Below are 17,048 nucleotides of genomic sequence, written 5' to 3' on the forward strand. Positions count from 1 at the left end.
AAGACTGGGTACAAATCAGGGGAATTCAAAATACCTGGTCCTTCCCTGAGAGTGGCTGACCAGCACAAATCACTCTGAGAACAAGACGTGTGATAGCCTGGGAGGCCACACAGAGCTCAGAGTAGCTTCTAAGCAGACAAATGAGAAAGCTGTCTGAGTAACATTTAGTAGCTGTAGTTAAATAACTAAACCAAAGGTTTTTGGTTATAGCAGAATAAACATCAGCATCAGAGGCTGATCCCCTCTGAGAGACATCTGGAGGTGGGAGATTCTTTGGGTCTGTTTCAACGCGCCTGCTGATTATTAAAGAAGCAATGACCTTTGTGCTATGCCAGGTAGCCATTAAGAGAAAATGCCAGGGCATGTTAATCTAAGTAGGAAATAGGTCATGGAACCACACAGGGACTGGTCAAAGAGGAATGATGACAGCATTTTTGGAAGTGAGTGAAGGAAACAATTACTGGCATTTTTTAGTCCCACAGCTGGTTTATTGTGAATACTCCAAGTCACGGACATGGAATAATGAAGGCCTGATAATATTGTCCTCTCAGATTATTCAGGGTTTCCTCTTCACCCCCTTTTTAATAGTTGCGTGAAAATAATCTCGATGTCGTGTTTGTGCAAAAATACAAATTTGATTTCCCTGCAGCTGAAGCCGAACAGGCAAAAGGTAAAACAGTATATATAACTGTCCTTTCAAAAAGTCCTTTATGTAAAAGTATGCCACATATTACTCAGCAGTAAATGCAATGCCCCCTGTGACCGACTTAATAATGCCAGATTGTTTAATCGCCAATTATTGTGGTCTATAGTTAATTATTAATAGTGTGTTATTATACAGTCGGGTGTAATATTTGTGCAGCCGTGGCAGCAGTAAGGGCATAGTTTAGAATAAAGGTTATATAAAGTCCACAGTTGTGGGTGGAGACGTGACTGATAAGCATCAGATAATTTCTCCACATGATGACTGGGGGGGGTAAAAAAAAAAAAAAAATCAGCACAACTTCCTCCTGTATAAACCACAGTTTTACATTTATTTTTGAAATGCAGGCAAAGCTGGGACACCATTGAACCAATGTAAAAAAAAAAAGAAAAAAAAAGCACATCTCATTTACTTGAGTTATATCTAATATTTCTCCTTATATCCTTTCTCTGTTGCTACAAGGAACTTTTTTTTTTTTTTATAAAAGTGGCATCCCATCTCTGATTCTACCGAAGTACAAGGCAAGAGGCAGCTTACTGTCAGCCTTACAAGTATGTACATACAAGTCAGTATATATGTATCTTTAAAAAAACAAAACGATGCATTTTGTAACAGGTGCTCTCTCAAGATGCGCAGCCTCGTCTCCATGTGCAGGATTCCCAGCGAAAGGCTCAGTTCCAGTTTTTGAAGAACTGCTTGAAGATGATGGTCTCCTTTCCCTGTGGCAGGATTTCCACCTGTAGTGCAACGCACATAAAACTTTACTGCTTACTGCTTATATAAAAGACCTTGCAGCTGACATCATAAACTCACACGTCAGATCTGTGGCTGTAAAAATAGAAACAAAGAGGTTGTACGAGCTTTCCTGTCTACAGTAAAGAAAGACGCTTGACTGGTTTGCGGTGTTTAACATGAGCAGCTTTTAGCAGCCGTACCTGTGTTTTCATGTGAGGGTAATTCATTTGTTCGATGAATTTGTCCGCCATCTGCAGGGCCATGTCCTTCTCCTCATCGTTGGCTCCGTTACCTGATGATTAAACGAGTTAATTAGCAGCTCTGTTTGAGAGCTTTTTCGCACACAGAGTAACTTTCAGGGTAACTTTCGATATCAGGCGTGGTGTCCCTGCTACAAGCTACCACAATGAACAAATTGTTGAACAAAAGGTCCCTGAGCACATTTACAAAAAATACTGACCCAGATACGAAGCAGCAAACAGCTCGTGGTGCTTTTACACCACAGCAGCCCTTTTCTAAAGTAAAATCGTACAGAAACACAGGTGTTTAATGACTTTAATAAGGTTTTGATTGCATTTATTATTTTATGAGCTATAATAGTTAATGTGAAAGAGGTCAGTTAATACAGTCTGATTTTCACATGCATCAGCCAACTTGGTGACCTTAATAGCTACTTTATCGCTCTGACAGTTTTTTAAAATCAACCTTGGAGCTGCTCTCACTATAGTTGTGGCAGAAATTTGGGGCTTCAGTTTTTTAACGAGTTTTTTTTTTGCCGTTTGCTGTGTGTTCAGAGATGCTCTTCTGCTCACTTTGAACTTTAGCAAGTAGCTTTGATCATCTTTACACCCCTAAATGCACTGAGTTGCTGTCATGCGATTCACCGATTAGGTGCACCTGATGAGATGTTGGGTGAGTGCATGTTTCTATGATGTTTATTTGCGTTTGGTGTGTTGTCTGATCAGTTCAGAGATGACAGTGTGAAGCTGTAGAAACCCCGCTGTAGCTCTTTAAGAAACCCTTACTCCGATCACATGTAAGCAGGTCCTCAGACTCACGTCCTCGTGAAACTGCCAATCATTATTTCTGACTGCGTTCATTACAATTTCATTTCATCAGATATCAAATTTGAGGAGGTGGCGAGTTTGCCGCTTGGAGTTTGAGTAGCAGCTCCTCACCTTTCCAGACGAAGATCTTTCCGTTGGAGCCGTTGTCCAGGATGAAGCAGTCGTCACGAATCAGCAGCTCCTGGAGAAACGGGCTCTTATCGGACACTTTAGTTGTTGTCATGGAACCGGTGGCATCAGACACCTGATGAGTGAGCATACAGTGAACAGTGATGGAAAAGGTGGTTTTAAAACGTCAACCTTGTGCATATAGTTCTGCATATAGAGCTTACCTTGTAGAGGGAGGCTATGTTGGAGGCGTCTGCTTTGCTGTCCTCTTCTGGCGTGCTCTCTGGCAAAGTCGGAGTCTGTCCTAGGACCTGCACAGCAGCACAAAAACATCTTATAAGGACTACAAAGAGAAGCTTTTTAAAAAAAACAACAACCCAAAAACCAAACCAAAACAAATAGATTTTTATGTAATTATTGACTTGGAAATGGAAAAAAAACAAAAAAAACATCCATCCTGAATAAAACAATCGGATGACAAATCAGGAAAACTTATTTACTCTGATCATTTCCTCTGGCTCTTCCCCCTCGTTTGCATCCACAATGCGGGCTTTACCGTGTCGGTCTATGTCGCGGATCAGCGTGGCGATCTCGCGCACCTTTTGCTTCTCGAAGATGTTGGCTTGCGAGCCGGTCCAGGACACAATCGTCTGGGTACAATTATCAACATTAGATCAGCACAACGTGGTAAAAGTGGCACTTTATTTTATTTGCAGGTTGCAGTAAAAAAGCGAAACAAACTGGTTATTGTGTAGCGCGTTAGTGTATAGCTCTGACACATTTTAGAAGAGCAAATGATTCGGTGGCGTTTGGCTGCACCTCTCCCCGGCATGTCCTCCTTTTGATAGATTATCTCACCGTTCCGAGATCGAGGATGAAGCAGTCTCCCTTGTTGAAGCTCTTCCAGGACAGCTCCACCTCTTTGGCACGGATGTTGCGCTTTCCTTTGATCTGGTACAACCTCTGCACGGTGCCAGAGCCCTGAGCTCTCCTGAAACCTGACTCCACACCACCCTCCTGTGAGGAGAAGCAGAATCATCACTTGGACTGAACTTTCATGGTAGTTTATTTTTTTAACGTTTTACGACAGTTGACTTTTTGGACGAGCAATTTGATTCATTTTAACAAGCTCAGATTGCTACCTGTAAAGAAGCCACAAGAAGCTCTAAAATGATAAAATCTGTTATTTATGTAACCAAGGATGTACCTGAGGTGGCCAAATCTACACAGACCTGACCACCTCAATCTCCTAAAAATAAAATAATAAAATTAAAAAGTCATACGGTACAGAATATTGTATTTTAAAGCTTGCTGTTGCTGGTTTTAAATGGCAGTGCACAGTTCAGTGCAGCACAGGTATGCTGTGGTAATAAAGTTACAGGTATTTTCAGTTTTAGGCATCCAAACACGTCGCTGTTTCCAGCACCACCTGCTCACCTTGTAGCTGACCCCTCGGGGGAAGAGCTCCATGAACTCCGGAGTCTCGAAGCCCTGAACGTGCCTGTGCTGAATGGGGTCTCCACCCAGAAAATTATCCAGCTGGGTGGCCAGCATGGCACAAGCTACCTGCTCATCTCGAGATGATTTTTCACCTGGAACAAGGGGGTGGAGCACAGGTCACTGAAAAGCATGTTCTTCCTGTACAAAAACTCAGTTTATTTATAAAGGATTGGGGATGTGAGAACTTTATGGCAGATTTCCCAAAGCATTCAGTAAGATATTAATATGGTACGTTCGACCAGCTGAGGTGAAGTTTGTGATGATAAAGCCGCCTCAGTGCATCCAGTAGGAGCTGCTTCGACTACTTGAGTCACTTTCTGATTATAATTTGAACTCCTACAAATTCAAAACGTATTTACTTCTGTATTTTGTGATGTCAGAGTTGAAGCTGACCTCTCATTATACTAAAGCTAGGAGACGGTGCAGAAATTAGCCTACAGAGAGTGGTGCCACACATTTTCCTGGACATTCAGGTTATCTGTGGACCTCTAGTGCATCATCTAGCCCTACGGCCACAAAGCACTGTTAGCTCTGCAAATAACATATGAGTACTGCTACATGTGCTACCAGACTTACAGACAGTTTGTACCACCAGGCCAATCAGGCTTCTTAACATATCTAAATATTACACACTGCATATTTGCTTTCTTGCTTCTCTGCACATTGTCTTATTTCTTGTACTGCTTACATAAGACTGATTGCTCCTAAACCTTTACTCCTACTCTAGACTGAAGCTAATTTTAACTTCACCAGTAAAACTAAGTATTAATACTTAAACAGGGGTCAGGAACAACTGTGGGCTGGCCAAACAGCTTTAATTAAAGGAAATAAATCTATAATCTAAAACGGTTCTTCCAAAAATAGCTGGAACAGTGTGAATTTATTTTGTTGTCTCTGGTTTCCTGTGACAAATAAGCACGAGGAGTTTTCAAGAAAGCCACAGTCTGCCTCTTCTTCTGCAGAATTACACTTTAACATACAGGACATAATAAAAAAGAAGAAGAAAAAAAACCCCACGAGTTTCTTACCAGGTCTTCAACTAATGTCAATACAACTTCAGATGTGCAACAACACATTACTCATTAGACTGTGTCATTATTTATTTAACAAAAACTGAGCCAAAGTGTAGAAGCAGTGTGTGAAAAACTTAATCCACCCAAAGATTGGGTAGTTTGTCGACCCACCTTTAGCAACAGTAACTTGAAGTAATGGTTTCTGTATGACTATCAGTGCCTCACATTGTTTCCATTCTTATTTGCAGCATTGCTTCATTTCATTGAGGGCGCTCAAAAGCATTAAAATAAGGTTGAGGTTTGCCTTGCAGCACCTTAATTCTTTTCCAACCATTTTGCTGTAGGTTTGCTGCTGTGCTTGGCATCATTGTCCTGTTGCATGACCCAGTTTCAGTCGTGCTTTAGCTGTCAGACAGACGGCCTTAAGTTTGACTCTAGAATACTTTAGTACACAGAGGAGTTCATGTGTGACTCAATGACTGCACGTTGCCCAGTTCCTGTGGCTGCAAAACAAACCCAAATCATCACCCCTCAACCACTGAGCTTCACAGTTGGTATGAGGTGTTTGTGATGATCTTGCTTGTAATTTCTCTGAACTTGTTTCCAGTTGAATCTAAATAATCTTTCTCACTGTAGACTGGAATGCCTTTATAACTCTTCCTTGATGGGCAACAACAGTTGCTTCTCCAAGACCACTTCTGACATCTTTTCTCTTTGGCATCATGTTAACACAGACCTGAGTGCCAGGTCTGATCAGTTAATCAAGTGCATTTGAATATCAGCACCTGGCTGCTACTTACCCTCTTTGTTTATGTGGAAGCACTAAAGGTTTGCTTAGTGTTTCACATACTGCTTCGCATCGATATCCTCTTTTCAAATAGCAGCTTTATTATTTACCTGTATCCAACATATTTAGTGGAAATCTGTAAATTGTACCTATTATAAAAACCCCCAAAAGGTTATACTCTCTAATCAGGCGCTGGTACGACTGATTAAAAAAAGCTGAACTAAACAAACGGTGGACATACAAAGACACCGCTGGTCCATCAAGAAGAGGAGGAGGGAGGATTAACAGAGGTGCATGTTAGAGCGAAGAGAGGGCTCTCCAAGTTGTGACAATCAGCTTAGTGTTACCAAAGCACCGGATACATGCTGGAAACAACAGCCACATTTGAGTACTATAACAGTGCTCCTGTATTTTTAATGCTTCCCTCTGGACTCATTCCCTCATCATCCCTCTTCATCCAGCTTCTCTCGACACACAATGATGCATCAGGGCAGCAGAGTGTCTCGTGTGTCATCACCATCAGCGGGGTGGCTACTAGCCTTTCAGCCAGGGTTATGTGTGTAGCGAGCGCCAGACAATGCTTAGCTCTTTTACTGGGTGGAGTAAAATGAAATCAGATACTCTTCCATTGTTTTTCTCCAAGTAAAGTCAAGACTAGTTTGTGTTTGATTTGCATCAGGTAGCATGTTGCATAAGCCAGATGCGTCTTCAGTCTCTTACCTATCCACATGTGGAGGTCAGCTCCCTCCTCCCCGCGGTTATCCAGCACCAAATAGGAGTCTCCATTGAAGAAAGCTCCCACCTCAGAGGAATCTAGTGGCACCGCCTTCATCTTTTCTACTCTCCATACCCACAGGCCCTGCTGCCGGACCTCTGGGCTGAACTGACCTGGCACTGGCTTCAAGGGGAGCATACTACATGGAGAAAAGAACAAAGTAAAAAGGTGTTAGAAGAAAAAACAAATAAAGAGTAGGGAGCACATGAGAAGCTTATCCATGGAGGACATCTGAGTCACATCCCTTAAAGAAGGAAGAAGAAACAGGAAGTGGCAAAACAGTGTTGTGTAACTTGTTCTACATGGGAGCGCGTGCACGGATTTGGCTGGAGTAAGTAGAAGTAAAAGAGGAAGTTGAAGCCACAGTGTGTCTAAACGGAGCGGATTTACGTGACCTTTCTTGTCTACTCCTGAAAGGTGCCTAAATTCTCACTAAACTGACACTCCTCTCCACACTCAAGGAGAAGGTACACTTCTGAATGTAGCTGGAGGTTGTTTGATTCGCTCTTACCGCAATCGTTCTAAGGCAACAGAACAGAGGCTGGAGACACTGTGATGAATGTAATTATACCTGAAGTAGACACAAAGTGTGGGTTGTGTTGCTGCCTAAGGACCACAAGCTACATTACATGACTTTTATGCAACACGACACCAATGCAGCCGTAGCGCCACTGCACAAAAACAGTTGGTGTCGCAGGTAGGAATGAGGCCAGGGTGGACTCGCGTAATCGTGCCCCTCTTGTTTTTCATTAGCAACGAGAAATTTGTGGTTTTTTTTGTAGTACACAAACAAGTGCGTCATCCAACCATACGCCCACGTCTTCCTGTCTTTGGTTGGTTTTTCTGGTTTGTCTCTTTGCACGAGAGCAGACGGTTAGCTTTGTAGGGGGATCAGATCACCAACGTCACCACCTTTCATGTCATTATCTCTCACTGTGCCTGACTGTATTTTTACATTGCATCTAAATTGTGGAAACTTGCAATCATATTTTTTATTGCTTGTACTTATTAGGGCTTCAGCAACACACGACCCAGAATTGGACAAGTGGAAAATGGAGATAAGGATGGCGTTTGTCCCCTTCATGATATGTGTACTGTTCATTTCTGACCATCAGTCGGTTTTTATATGCTTGTTCAGTGTTGTCCAGGTCACAGTGGTGAGGGTGCTGGAGCCTATTTGAAATGCCATAGAGTGGCGAGCGGGGAACACCCTGGACAGGTCCCTAGTTTATTGCCAACATACTACTACATACTTGCCCTATTAACCAAACTATTATGTATATATTGGTTAATAGGACAAGTATTTAAGTTTTATTTTCTTACAAAGAAATAAAAAGGCAATAGATCACACTGGAAAGGCTTGAAGTGTCTTTTTTTTTGGGAGCTTTCAAGCACATCTGAGTTGTCCTTGGCCGGGGCGGCGACTCATTGGATCATGCGAGTGAAGGTTTGCTCTTTTGTAAGGTAAGGGTGATTAAGTCAGCAATCTTTATCTACTGAAAAAGACCAAGAGATATCTTGAAAGCTCTGGGACGGTGGCCATTTCTTTAGGTTAGTGAACTTTCACGCAACAAGAATTATGTTGTTTAAACAGAAAAACAGAAACTGTAACTTAAGTGATGGCCAGCTTCCTTGCTCTACAGTTTTCAGCAAGATCTTCTGGATGAAGACAGACCATGCTGAAGTTGACTTTGTTGGAGTGATGACTTGAGGAATACCCTTGCCAGCTGCTAAAAGCAGCACAAAACTATATAAAGGAACTGTAAACAAAATTATTTGGAATTAATTTTGCAATGACTCACAGGAAAAGGACAAAGAAGCCAAAACCCAGGTTTTAATCGAAGCAGGAGTCAAAAGCAGAAGGTAAGGTTGATAAAATATGCCAAGAACGCACAGGAATGTCCTTAAAAAGCCAACAATGGATGAGGAACAGAGAAAACAATAACGGGAACTTGAAGGTCGGCGACGTCATAGCTTGTCAGGTCGACGATCGACCACAGTTAATTTGTGAAATACACAAAGTTTTGTCATTGGCTGTGCAACACAAACTAGTGAGAGTTAGAATCTATTGAGAAGTTAGGGTGGCTTGGAAACAGTGATAATCTGGACAAATTAATCTCATTCACCACCAAATGAAAGGACTTTGGGTCAGAGTATTGTGAAAGTAGTAGTAGTAGTAACCATTGATATAAAAAGCATACAATTATGAGCATGCAGCAGCACTGTTGCATTGATTGTATTACTGCAGTTAGCTTGTGATATGAAGGCCACACCCATATAACGAGGAAGTTAACCAATAGGACCACTCGACTCCATGATCAACATTTCAAAATTCTTTCTTTACAATTTTGTACAAACTCTGTGAACCTTGAGATTCTTGTGTCACTGACTTTGCTGAATGGCTGAAATGCTGAAACTGTAAATAGTATGCATGAAGGTAATACTGTGAAAACATATATAAAAGGCGCTGTAAAATGACAGTGACTTTGAGTATAATTTGGATAAACTTATGTGATCACTGTAAGTTTCACTAAAATGAGACCAACAGCGCAGGAAAAGCAGAGATTCTTGTGAATTGGGAATGAATGGATGACAATGCCATGGCACGAGCTCATGAGCTAAAACTAGAAAACGCGAGATCGTGTCAGGAATATTTGATAACGGTGATAAACAGAATCAGCCTGACAACTGACGAGTGCAAAGCTGATCAGGCTTAACATCATGACCACTGACAGGTGAACGGACAACATTGATTACCTCTTCAGCATAGCACCTGTTAGTGGGCGTGATGTATCAAGCAAGTGAACATTTTATCCACAAAGATGTGTTAGAAGCAGGAAAAACGGGCAAGTGTAAAGATTTCAACAAGTTTGATTAAGGCCAAACTGTGATGCTTGACGACTGGGTCAGAGCATCTCCAAACTGCAGATCTTGTAGCATGTTCTCATTCTGCAGTCAGTATCTATTAAAAGTGATCCAAGAAAGGAACAATGGTGAACCAGTAACAGGGTGATTTCAAACAGATGAGCTGCTGTAGTTTAAAAATATAATTCTGGCTTAAATAGAAAGATGTGAGAGTGCACAGAGGATAACTGTTTGTTGTGTAGGGCGCTGCATAGCTGCAGACTAGTTAGGATACCCATGCTGACCCCTGTCCACCACCGAACGCGACAACAAAGAGCATGTGAGCATCAGAATGGGACCACAGAGCAATGAAAGAAAGCGCCCTGGACATATAGGGGATTTTCCCATACGTCACTGAAGTATGTGCAAATGACTAGACCTTCTGCCCCTCCCTTTCCTCCTTTCTAAATAGCAGGATAATGCCACAAAGCAGAAATGGTTCAGGAATGGTTTGAGGAGCACAACGAGCTTGAGGTGTCGACTTGTCCTCCAAATTCCTCAGATCTCAATCCAGTCGAGCATCTGCTGGACGTGCTGGACAAACAAACCTGATCAATGACGGCCCCACCTTGCATCTTACAGAATTTAAAGCATCTGTTGCTAACATCTTGGTGCCAGATACCACAGCACACTTCAGAGGTCGAGTGGAGTCCATGATCAAGGCTGTTTTGGCACCAAAAGGAGACCAACACAATATTAGGTAGGTGTTCATAAGGTTATGCCTGACTGGTGTATACTAAGCAGACTGAATTCCTAACTGACCACAGGTGTGGTACCAAAGGGTGGGAAACAGAACAGAGACCTCAAAATAAACAGGAAGTGGCTAAACAGTAGCTGATGATGAGACACATTCACACAGTGTGTGAATGTGTGCGTGAATGGGTGGATGACTGGATATGTAAAGCGCTTTGGGGTCCTTAGGGACTAGTAAGGCGCTATATAAATACAGGCCATTTACCATTTACCATTTAAATGGCCAAAAATTAACTTTCAAGATGTCAAAGATAAATACTGATAAATATTAACTTCAGTGTCGATGACGAGCGAGAAGAAAGACTTCCCAGCTTTTATATAATCTTTATCATATTGATGCATGCTGATGTATATCTGCAGTTTCTCATATTCATCATCAACCTTATCATAAAAATGTTTCACAACGTCAAGAAGCTCTGGGGTTGTTTTTTTCTTGCGATAAAACTAATTAAAAAAAGGTGGCAAACTTATGGGTGTCATAACACATTCAGGGTGAGCCCCAACGGGCATTTAGATAAACATCTGTTTATAAAATGAAGCACGGGTGGAGCACTTACACGTTAACACTTTCTTTTAGCTCTATCATCATATAAGTGAGAAGTTTTTGTTTTAACTGTGCTGCTACAGAGGCAACGGGAAGATAAAGGGAGGCTGGAAACAAGCAATTAGCTTAATTATAGGGATTAGAGTCAAGTTTTGATCCAACATGTAAGAAGCTGCTCCCAGCGCTACTGCGTTATGTGTCTTAAAACAACTCATTTGGCAGCAGAAAACAGCGCATCTATCAGTGCTGACTATCGGCACTGTGGTCAGACTAACAGGATGTCAACATGCTTTTAAAACTCAGCATTATTTTTGTAAACTGTCAATCGAGCAAACAGCGCAGTGAAGTGAGCATTTGAACATATATACTGAGTAGTGTAGAGGGGGTGCAGGGAAACAGAGAAAGGCGGCACATGCAGAGGCCACTGGGTTAAGGTTACAGTGCTTGGACAGCCGCTCGAAGAGTAAGTAAGGAGGCACAAATAAAAGCACCGGTCCACTTAACTGTATGATCTCCTCTGGTACCTCCGGCATGCTGTCTGACTCCAGGTCCATTCTGCGTGTCCACTGGAGTGTGTGTTGTGTGTTTGAGGTTGTAAGATATCGAGGGGTCTGACGAGGAGGAGTGCTTGAGCTCACCTGGCCTTGTTAGCTTATATGTGGGAGGTAACTGAAGCCGGAGTGATGAAAGCCTACCTGAGGCCCGAAGATAGGACGCTGTGTGTGTGTGGAGATGGGGAGAGTCGGGTTCCTGGTTTCCTGGCTAAAGCTAAACACCAAGCTGATAATTACAGTGAGAGCGAGCTGCTGGCTTCTTCGTCTTTCCACTGTTTCCCCCTCCTCTATCGCATCTCTTCCCCTTGTCCCCATTTGTCCTCTTTAAAACAGGAGTGAAGGGCTGGTCTAAGCAAAGCATTTCTGTATCCAGCCTCTGAGGTTCAGAGGATAAGTAGCAGCCAGTTGCTGATAAGTGTGAGCAGTTTGGAGATCTGAAGCATTCAGGTGTCTTAACACAATGCCATAATCTGCTCAGGAGCGTACGTCGCAGCAAATTCTACCCCAAGATAAGGCCCAAAAGCTACATGTCAGACTCTACAGGTCTCAGTTAGGATGGTAAATGCTAGAGTTCATGCCGGTAGAAAAACACTGAACAAGTATGGCTTGTGTGGACGGGCTGCCAGGGGAACGTGGACCATCAAGTCCTCCGTATACCAAAGTATGCAAAAGTCAGACGTGAGGCCATCTGTCTGACAGCTAAAGCTAATCTGGTTCATGCACGAGGGGAATGATCCAAGCACAGCAGTACATCTACAACAGAACAGCTGAAAAGGAAAATGATAAAGATGCTGCAGTGGCCCAGCTGCAACCACCCAAAATACTTCGTAACAATGAAGCCAAATGTAATGAAGTTAAAAAATATAAATAAGTATTTGCACAAAAGTAAGTCGACTTCATGAAACAGTCTGCACGAGGTGGGTCATGCATTCGCAGCCTGATGAAACTTAAAGAACATCGTCCCAGGAGGAGGTCTTGAAAGGGGCATTTTTTAGTTACAGCATTAGGCTTAATTTTTTTTTAATGACAATGTAAATAGTAATATAGAGAGAGTAACCTCAGAACTACAATTTTACTTTTCAAAACTAGCTCTGAAGCTAAGCTCATTTTTAAATTACAAGCCTGGCATCAAACTTCCAAAAACCGAAATCTGCTTCTTTTTTGTTTACTGCAGTTTCCATGAAACGTATAAATACTGACAGGCCTGTTTTTATTTCTCTTTTTATTTCTTTCTTACTTCATTTTAGGTTTCTATTATTTTTCAAATTTGGGTATTGGTTTCATTCAAAATCATCTTTCACGTGCCTTTAAAACAATGAGGGGTATTTTAAAATCAGTAGTTTCTCCTCTAGTCTATTTAATACGGAGCATAATAACTGAGCACTGTAATCTCTAAAATCCAGTCCAATCTTCTGCGGAGAAACAACGCAAAACGAACTAAAGACGAGTTGCGGAGCAGAAAACGAGGTCGCTCGAGGGGTTAAAATGGTAAAAACGCAAAGATGCCCTCTTGGCCTTGTCCACTGAAGCATCAAGTGGCGCCTGGTTAGATGGAGAGGAGAGCCGACAGGGAGGGCTTAGATGGATACACAAGGTCAAAGATAGGCTGCTGGGGTCACTGAGCCAATCAGCCATTCATGCGCTGTTGGGCACACAATGAAATATGAGAGCGTACGACATGCAGGTGCACAGAGCATCAGGCGTGGAGAGACCTGAGAGCAATCTGTTAGTTGGCGACTGGTGAACAGGATGTGTGTGTATGTGTGTGTGTACGGTTCAGTGGGCTCTACGTTTATGAGAGTGAAATCAAGACAGAGTGATGGAGATACTGAGTGGACTGAAAAACAAATAGGGGTTAGAAAGGAAACAGTGTCATTTTAATTCAATGTGACAGCACGCTGCCTATGGTTTAAAGCCAAGGGTAGTTTACTTCCTTGTCTAAAGTAATGACACAGATTGGAAGTTACTTCAGTGCCACACCCTAACCTCAAGGAAATTGTTAGAAAGCTGTAAAAGGAAAGGAAATGAAAAACACGGGGCTTCCCTTGCTGCTAACTGTAAGAGCGTTACAGTGAAAAAGGGCAAACTTTGAATGAAATGATGGACAGAGGCGAGTCCCACTGACGTGAAACTGAAGACTCATTGTCCAGGAGCAGGAATGTGCTGAGCAGACAGGGGAAAAGTACAGGGAAAAGGAAGAGTGGGAACAGAAAGAAGAAATCAGAGTGAAGAACTGTAGAGGGAAGCAAAAAAACAAATCCGTGATAAGGCTTACCTTGGGAAGAGAGCTGGCGGTGGCACAAAACACGTCTGAGCAGGGAGTGGAGAGAAGAGCAGCAATGCAAGAAGCAGCACGACCTTAAACACATACACAGTTAGGCAAGATATTTCCTGCCTCAGTCTGTGGCAAGCTAAGCCCAGCCCTCTGACTCAAAAAACCCACAAAATCTACATTTAGTCAAGACTCAGAGGGAAGGCAGAACTGCTGCTTCACAAATCCACCAGCCAGCTGTTGAAAGTGGTTTCAATCCATAATAGTTTGTGTCTTGTGTCAGAAATGTGAAAATGTGGTGTAAAAAATAAATGAAAAAATAAAAAAATAGTAGTTTTTTTCTTGTTGTTTAATGAAACCTTCTTCATTTTAACAATATGAGTTCAGTCGGCCTCTCTGTGACTCACAGAAGTTAACAGTTTTCCTGTAATTAGTCAAACTCGGATTCTCCCAGTCGGACGCGCCCATCTGTGTAGCTAATCAGTTCATCACAAGGAATGCCACCCACCCACCCGCTTGCACAGCGTTACATGCACATAGTGGGAAACCTGTGATTCATCCTTTCCACAGGTAAAGGATCTCCCAACAGATAAAATGAGCTCTTATCTGGACAGAGGCGTGAACAGCATGCTGTCTGGATGACTTTTTAATTTGCTGTCTACTTATTGATAAAGTGCAAATGTTTTAAGTTTAGAAAAAATTGATTCAGATAAGGATTGATGGCTGGAATTTCAATTCATAGGATCGATTAAATCAAACGAAATGCATAAAATATTCAGGAGAACTTTAAACCTCATGCAATCAAGCTACGCCGTGCTGTCCACGGTGTTCGCTCACCCATCCAAATGAATTAATTCAGTTGTTCCAATCGCTTCCATGACCACAGGTGTATAAAATCGAGCACCTAGTCGTGAACACTGCTTCTACAAAGAATGGTGAAAGAATTGGTTGTTTTCAGGAGCTCGTGAATTTCAGCATGGTACCGTGACAGGATGCCACCTGTGCAATAAGTCAGTCGTGAAATTTCCTGGCTACTAAATATTCCACAGTCAGCTGGTATTACAACAAAGGGGAAGCGACTGGGAACAACAGCAACTCAGCCAGGAAGTGGTAGGCCACATAAAATCACAGGCTGAGCAGCTGCATCCAAGCCTTACACCACCAGGCGCAATGCAAGGCGTCAATGCAGTGGTGTAAAGCACGCTGTCACTGGACTCAGTGGAGACGTGTTCTCTGCAGTGATGAATCACACTTCTCTGTCTGGCAAGCCAAAAGGCAAGTCTGGGTTTGGCAGTTGCCAAGGGAACGGTACTTGTTTGACTGCATTGCACTGAATGCAAACTTATTTGGAGGGGGGATTATGGTGTGGGGTTGTTTTTCAAGAGTTTCTGGAAACAGTTTGGGGATGGCCCTTTCCTGTTCCAACAAGACTGCAAACCAGTTCACCAAAGAAAGGTCCATAAAGACACATTTGGTGTGGAGGAATCTGACTGGCCTGCACAAAGTCCTGACCCCAACCCAACAGAACACTAGCGCTGTAACTAACGATTATTTTTATAGTCAACTAATCTGCCTAATTTTTTTTCTCTTCAATTAGTCAACGATTATTTAATCTGCACTTCCTGTGGGCAGGAAGCTTCTCCAGCACCTCACCTACTCAAGTTTTCCCACCTGTGTCACACTTTGTTGCATGAAAATGAAGTAAATCAGAATATTAGGAAATAGAAATTAATGTGCAAATAGGAATCCAAAAATTTCCATGAGTTCAATTATAGCTTCAAATTAAATGAAAAATATTTTATTTGCTGGTCAAAATGACAAGTTAGCAAAGTTTCCATATAGTTTAGTTCATGAATTGACGATTGCAGTGTCCATGCTCTGGAGTAAGGCCTGCTCTTATCTTAGAGCTGCTGATAACTATGCTGAAGATGCTCTCTGTCACGATTTCAACCATTTGAGAGGTGCACGAGCCTCTTTACAGGACAAACTCATCTATGTGCCTTAATACTGTAAAACAGAATTAGTTACTAAGCGCAAATTTGGTTGCGTATCATAGTTTATCAGGTGGTGTAACTTTCATTTCCCAATAAACTGTTTGTCCGACCCCATTAACGGCCTTAAGTTGGGTGGAAGAGGTTTACTCTTCAGAATAAACGCTAATATTAATGTGAAAAAAAAACAAACAAACTCGTATACAGTGTAGCTGCTCCTGTTTATTGGTCGCATTTCACTTATTAGCTAACAAAACTAAAATCGCGTTGGCTTAGCTGGCATCATGCTGAGAGGTTTCCAACTGTCTGTACAGTAACAGAAATATAAAGACGCTATGAGCGTGACGCACTAGCTTAACTATCTAAAACCCATTCAGAGGTGACGTCACAGCTCCAGGGTGCCGGGGGTTTGTTATAAAAGGAAAAGGGTCGGCTGACATCATATTAAATGAAATATCACTCAAGAGTATATGTGTGCAGACTTTATTCTGTTATACTCTATTGTGATTCTTGCGTTTGTCACTACATGTCTGTGGAAAAAAACAAAACCTGTCCTTAAGATTAAAACTTCAGCATCTGACATTTTGCAGGTCTGTTATCTTTGGTTCATTGCAAAAGCTACATGTGGAAATTTACAATAACATATAAGCCAACGGACCAAATCATGTAGGAGAAGCACATCTACCAGAACAGCACAAAGACCCTCTGGCTGCTTCAGCAGTTGTATCTTGCTATTACCAGCCTTCAGAGCTGCCGGAGTGAATGAAGTACGTGTAATGTTCAACAAACCAGAGATGATCTGAGCTTCAAACTGGTTCTTGAAGTGGTTTGTGACTTAAAGGACTTGATTTTAGCTGAGTCAAAGTGGGATTATCAGTGTTTAGCTGAACTATTTTCTTTTTTGTTTTGATTTTTTTGCATACCTGTTAAACACCTTCATCCTTATAGCTGTTTTACCTGCTACGCCTCGCTGTGGTTCCTGAGATGAAAGCTTCAGTCAGTCACAGCTGCAAACCAACACCATGTTCACCTTTTCATTTTATACATATTACCTGTGCAGTTTGCACACTAACAGACGGCTCTAATGTCCACTGAAGGACTTTACACTTCCTACAAACTGACTGGTGAACTCAGTGAGCAGGTGAGCCCACGAGCTGAGAGCGCCCCCAAGAGGACGAGGGGCGAGTAGATTGATTTGATTGATTAGCAGGCTGATTTTTTACGACAGCAGCCACTATGGGAGTGCAGGGTAAACACAGCTGTGACAATTATTATTAATAATTATGCTTCTTCCAAGCTGTTTGTGCCATTTGTACTTTTTGACATAATGGGAATTTTGTTG

General features: G+C 42.1%; 1 protein-coding gene across 2 annotated transcripts; it reads right to left on the reverse strand.

Moving 5' to 3' along the window:
- Positions 1-1,010: 1,010 nt before the first annotated feature.
- Positions 1,011-16,726, reverse strand: LOC308392615 (macrophage-capping protein-like). Of its 2 annotated transcripts, XM_080875708.1 has the most exons (10): positions 16,664-16,726; positions 13,719-13,801; positions 6,634-6,827; positions 4,051-4,205; positions 3,472-3,630; positions 3,114-3,263; positions 2,838-2,924; positions 2,617-2,749; positions 1,639-1,730; positions 1,011-1,440 (listed from the first exon to the last, which is right to left on the reverse strand). In XM_080875708.1, exons 3-10 carry the CDS (start codon positions 6,824-6,826, stop codon positions 1,375-1,377), a joined length of 1,035 nt encoding a protein of 344 aa, XP_080731834.1. In that variant the 5' UTR covers position 6,827; positions 13,719-13,801; positions 16,664-16,726; the 3' UTR covers positions 1,011-1,374. The 2 variants fall into 2 exon arrangements, with proteins under 2 accessions (XP_080731834.1, XP_080731833.1); XM_080875707.1 differs by lacking the exon at positions 16,664-16,726 and having other exon boundaries at positions 13,719-13,872.
- Between the last annotated feature and the right edge of the window lie 322 nt (positions 16,727-17,048).

Source organism: Rhamphochromis sp. 'chilingali', assembly GCF_963969265.1.
Source record: "Rhamphochromis sp. 'chilingali' genome assembly, chromosome: 1".
In the NCBI taxonomy this organism is placed as follows: Eukaryota; Metazoa; Chordata; class Actinopteri; order Cichliformes; family Cichlidae; genus Rhamphochromis; species Rhamphochromis sp. 'chilingali'.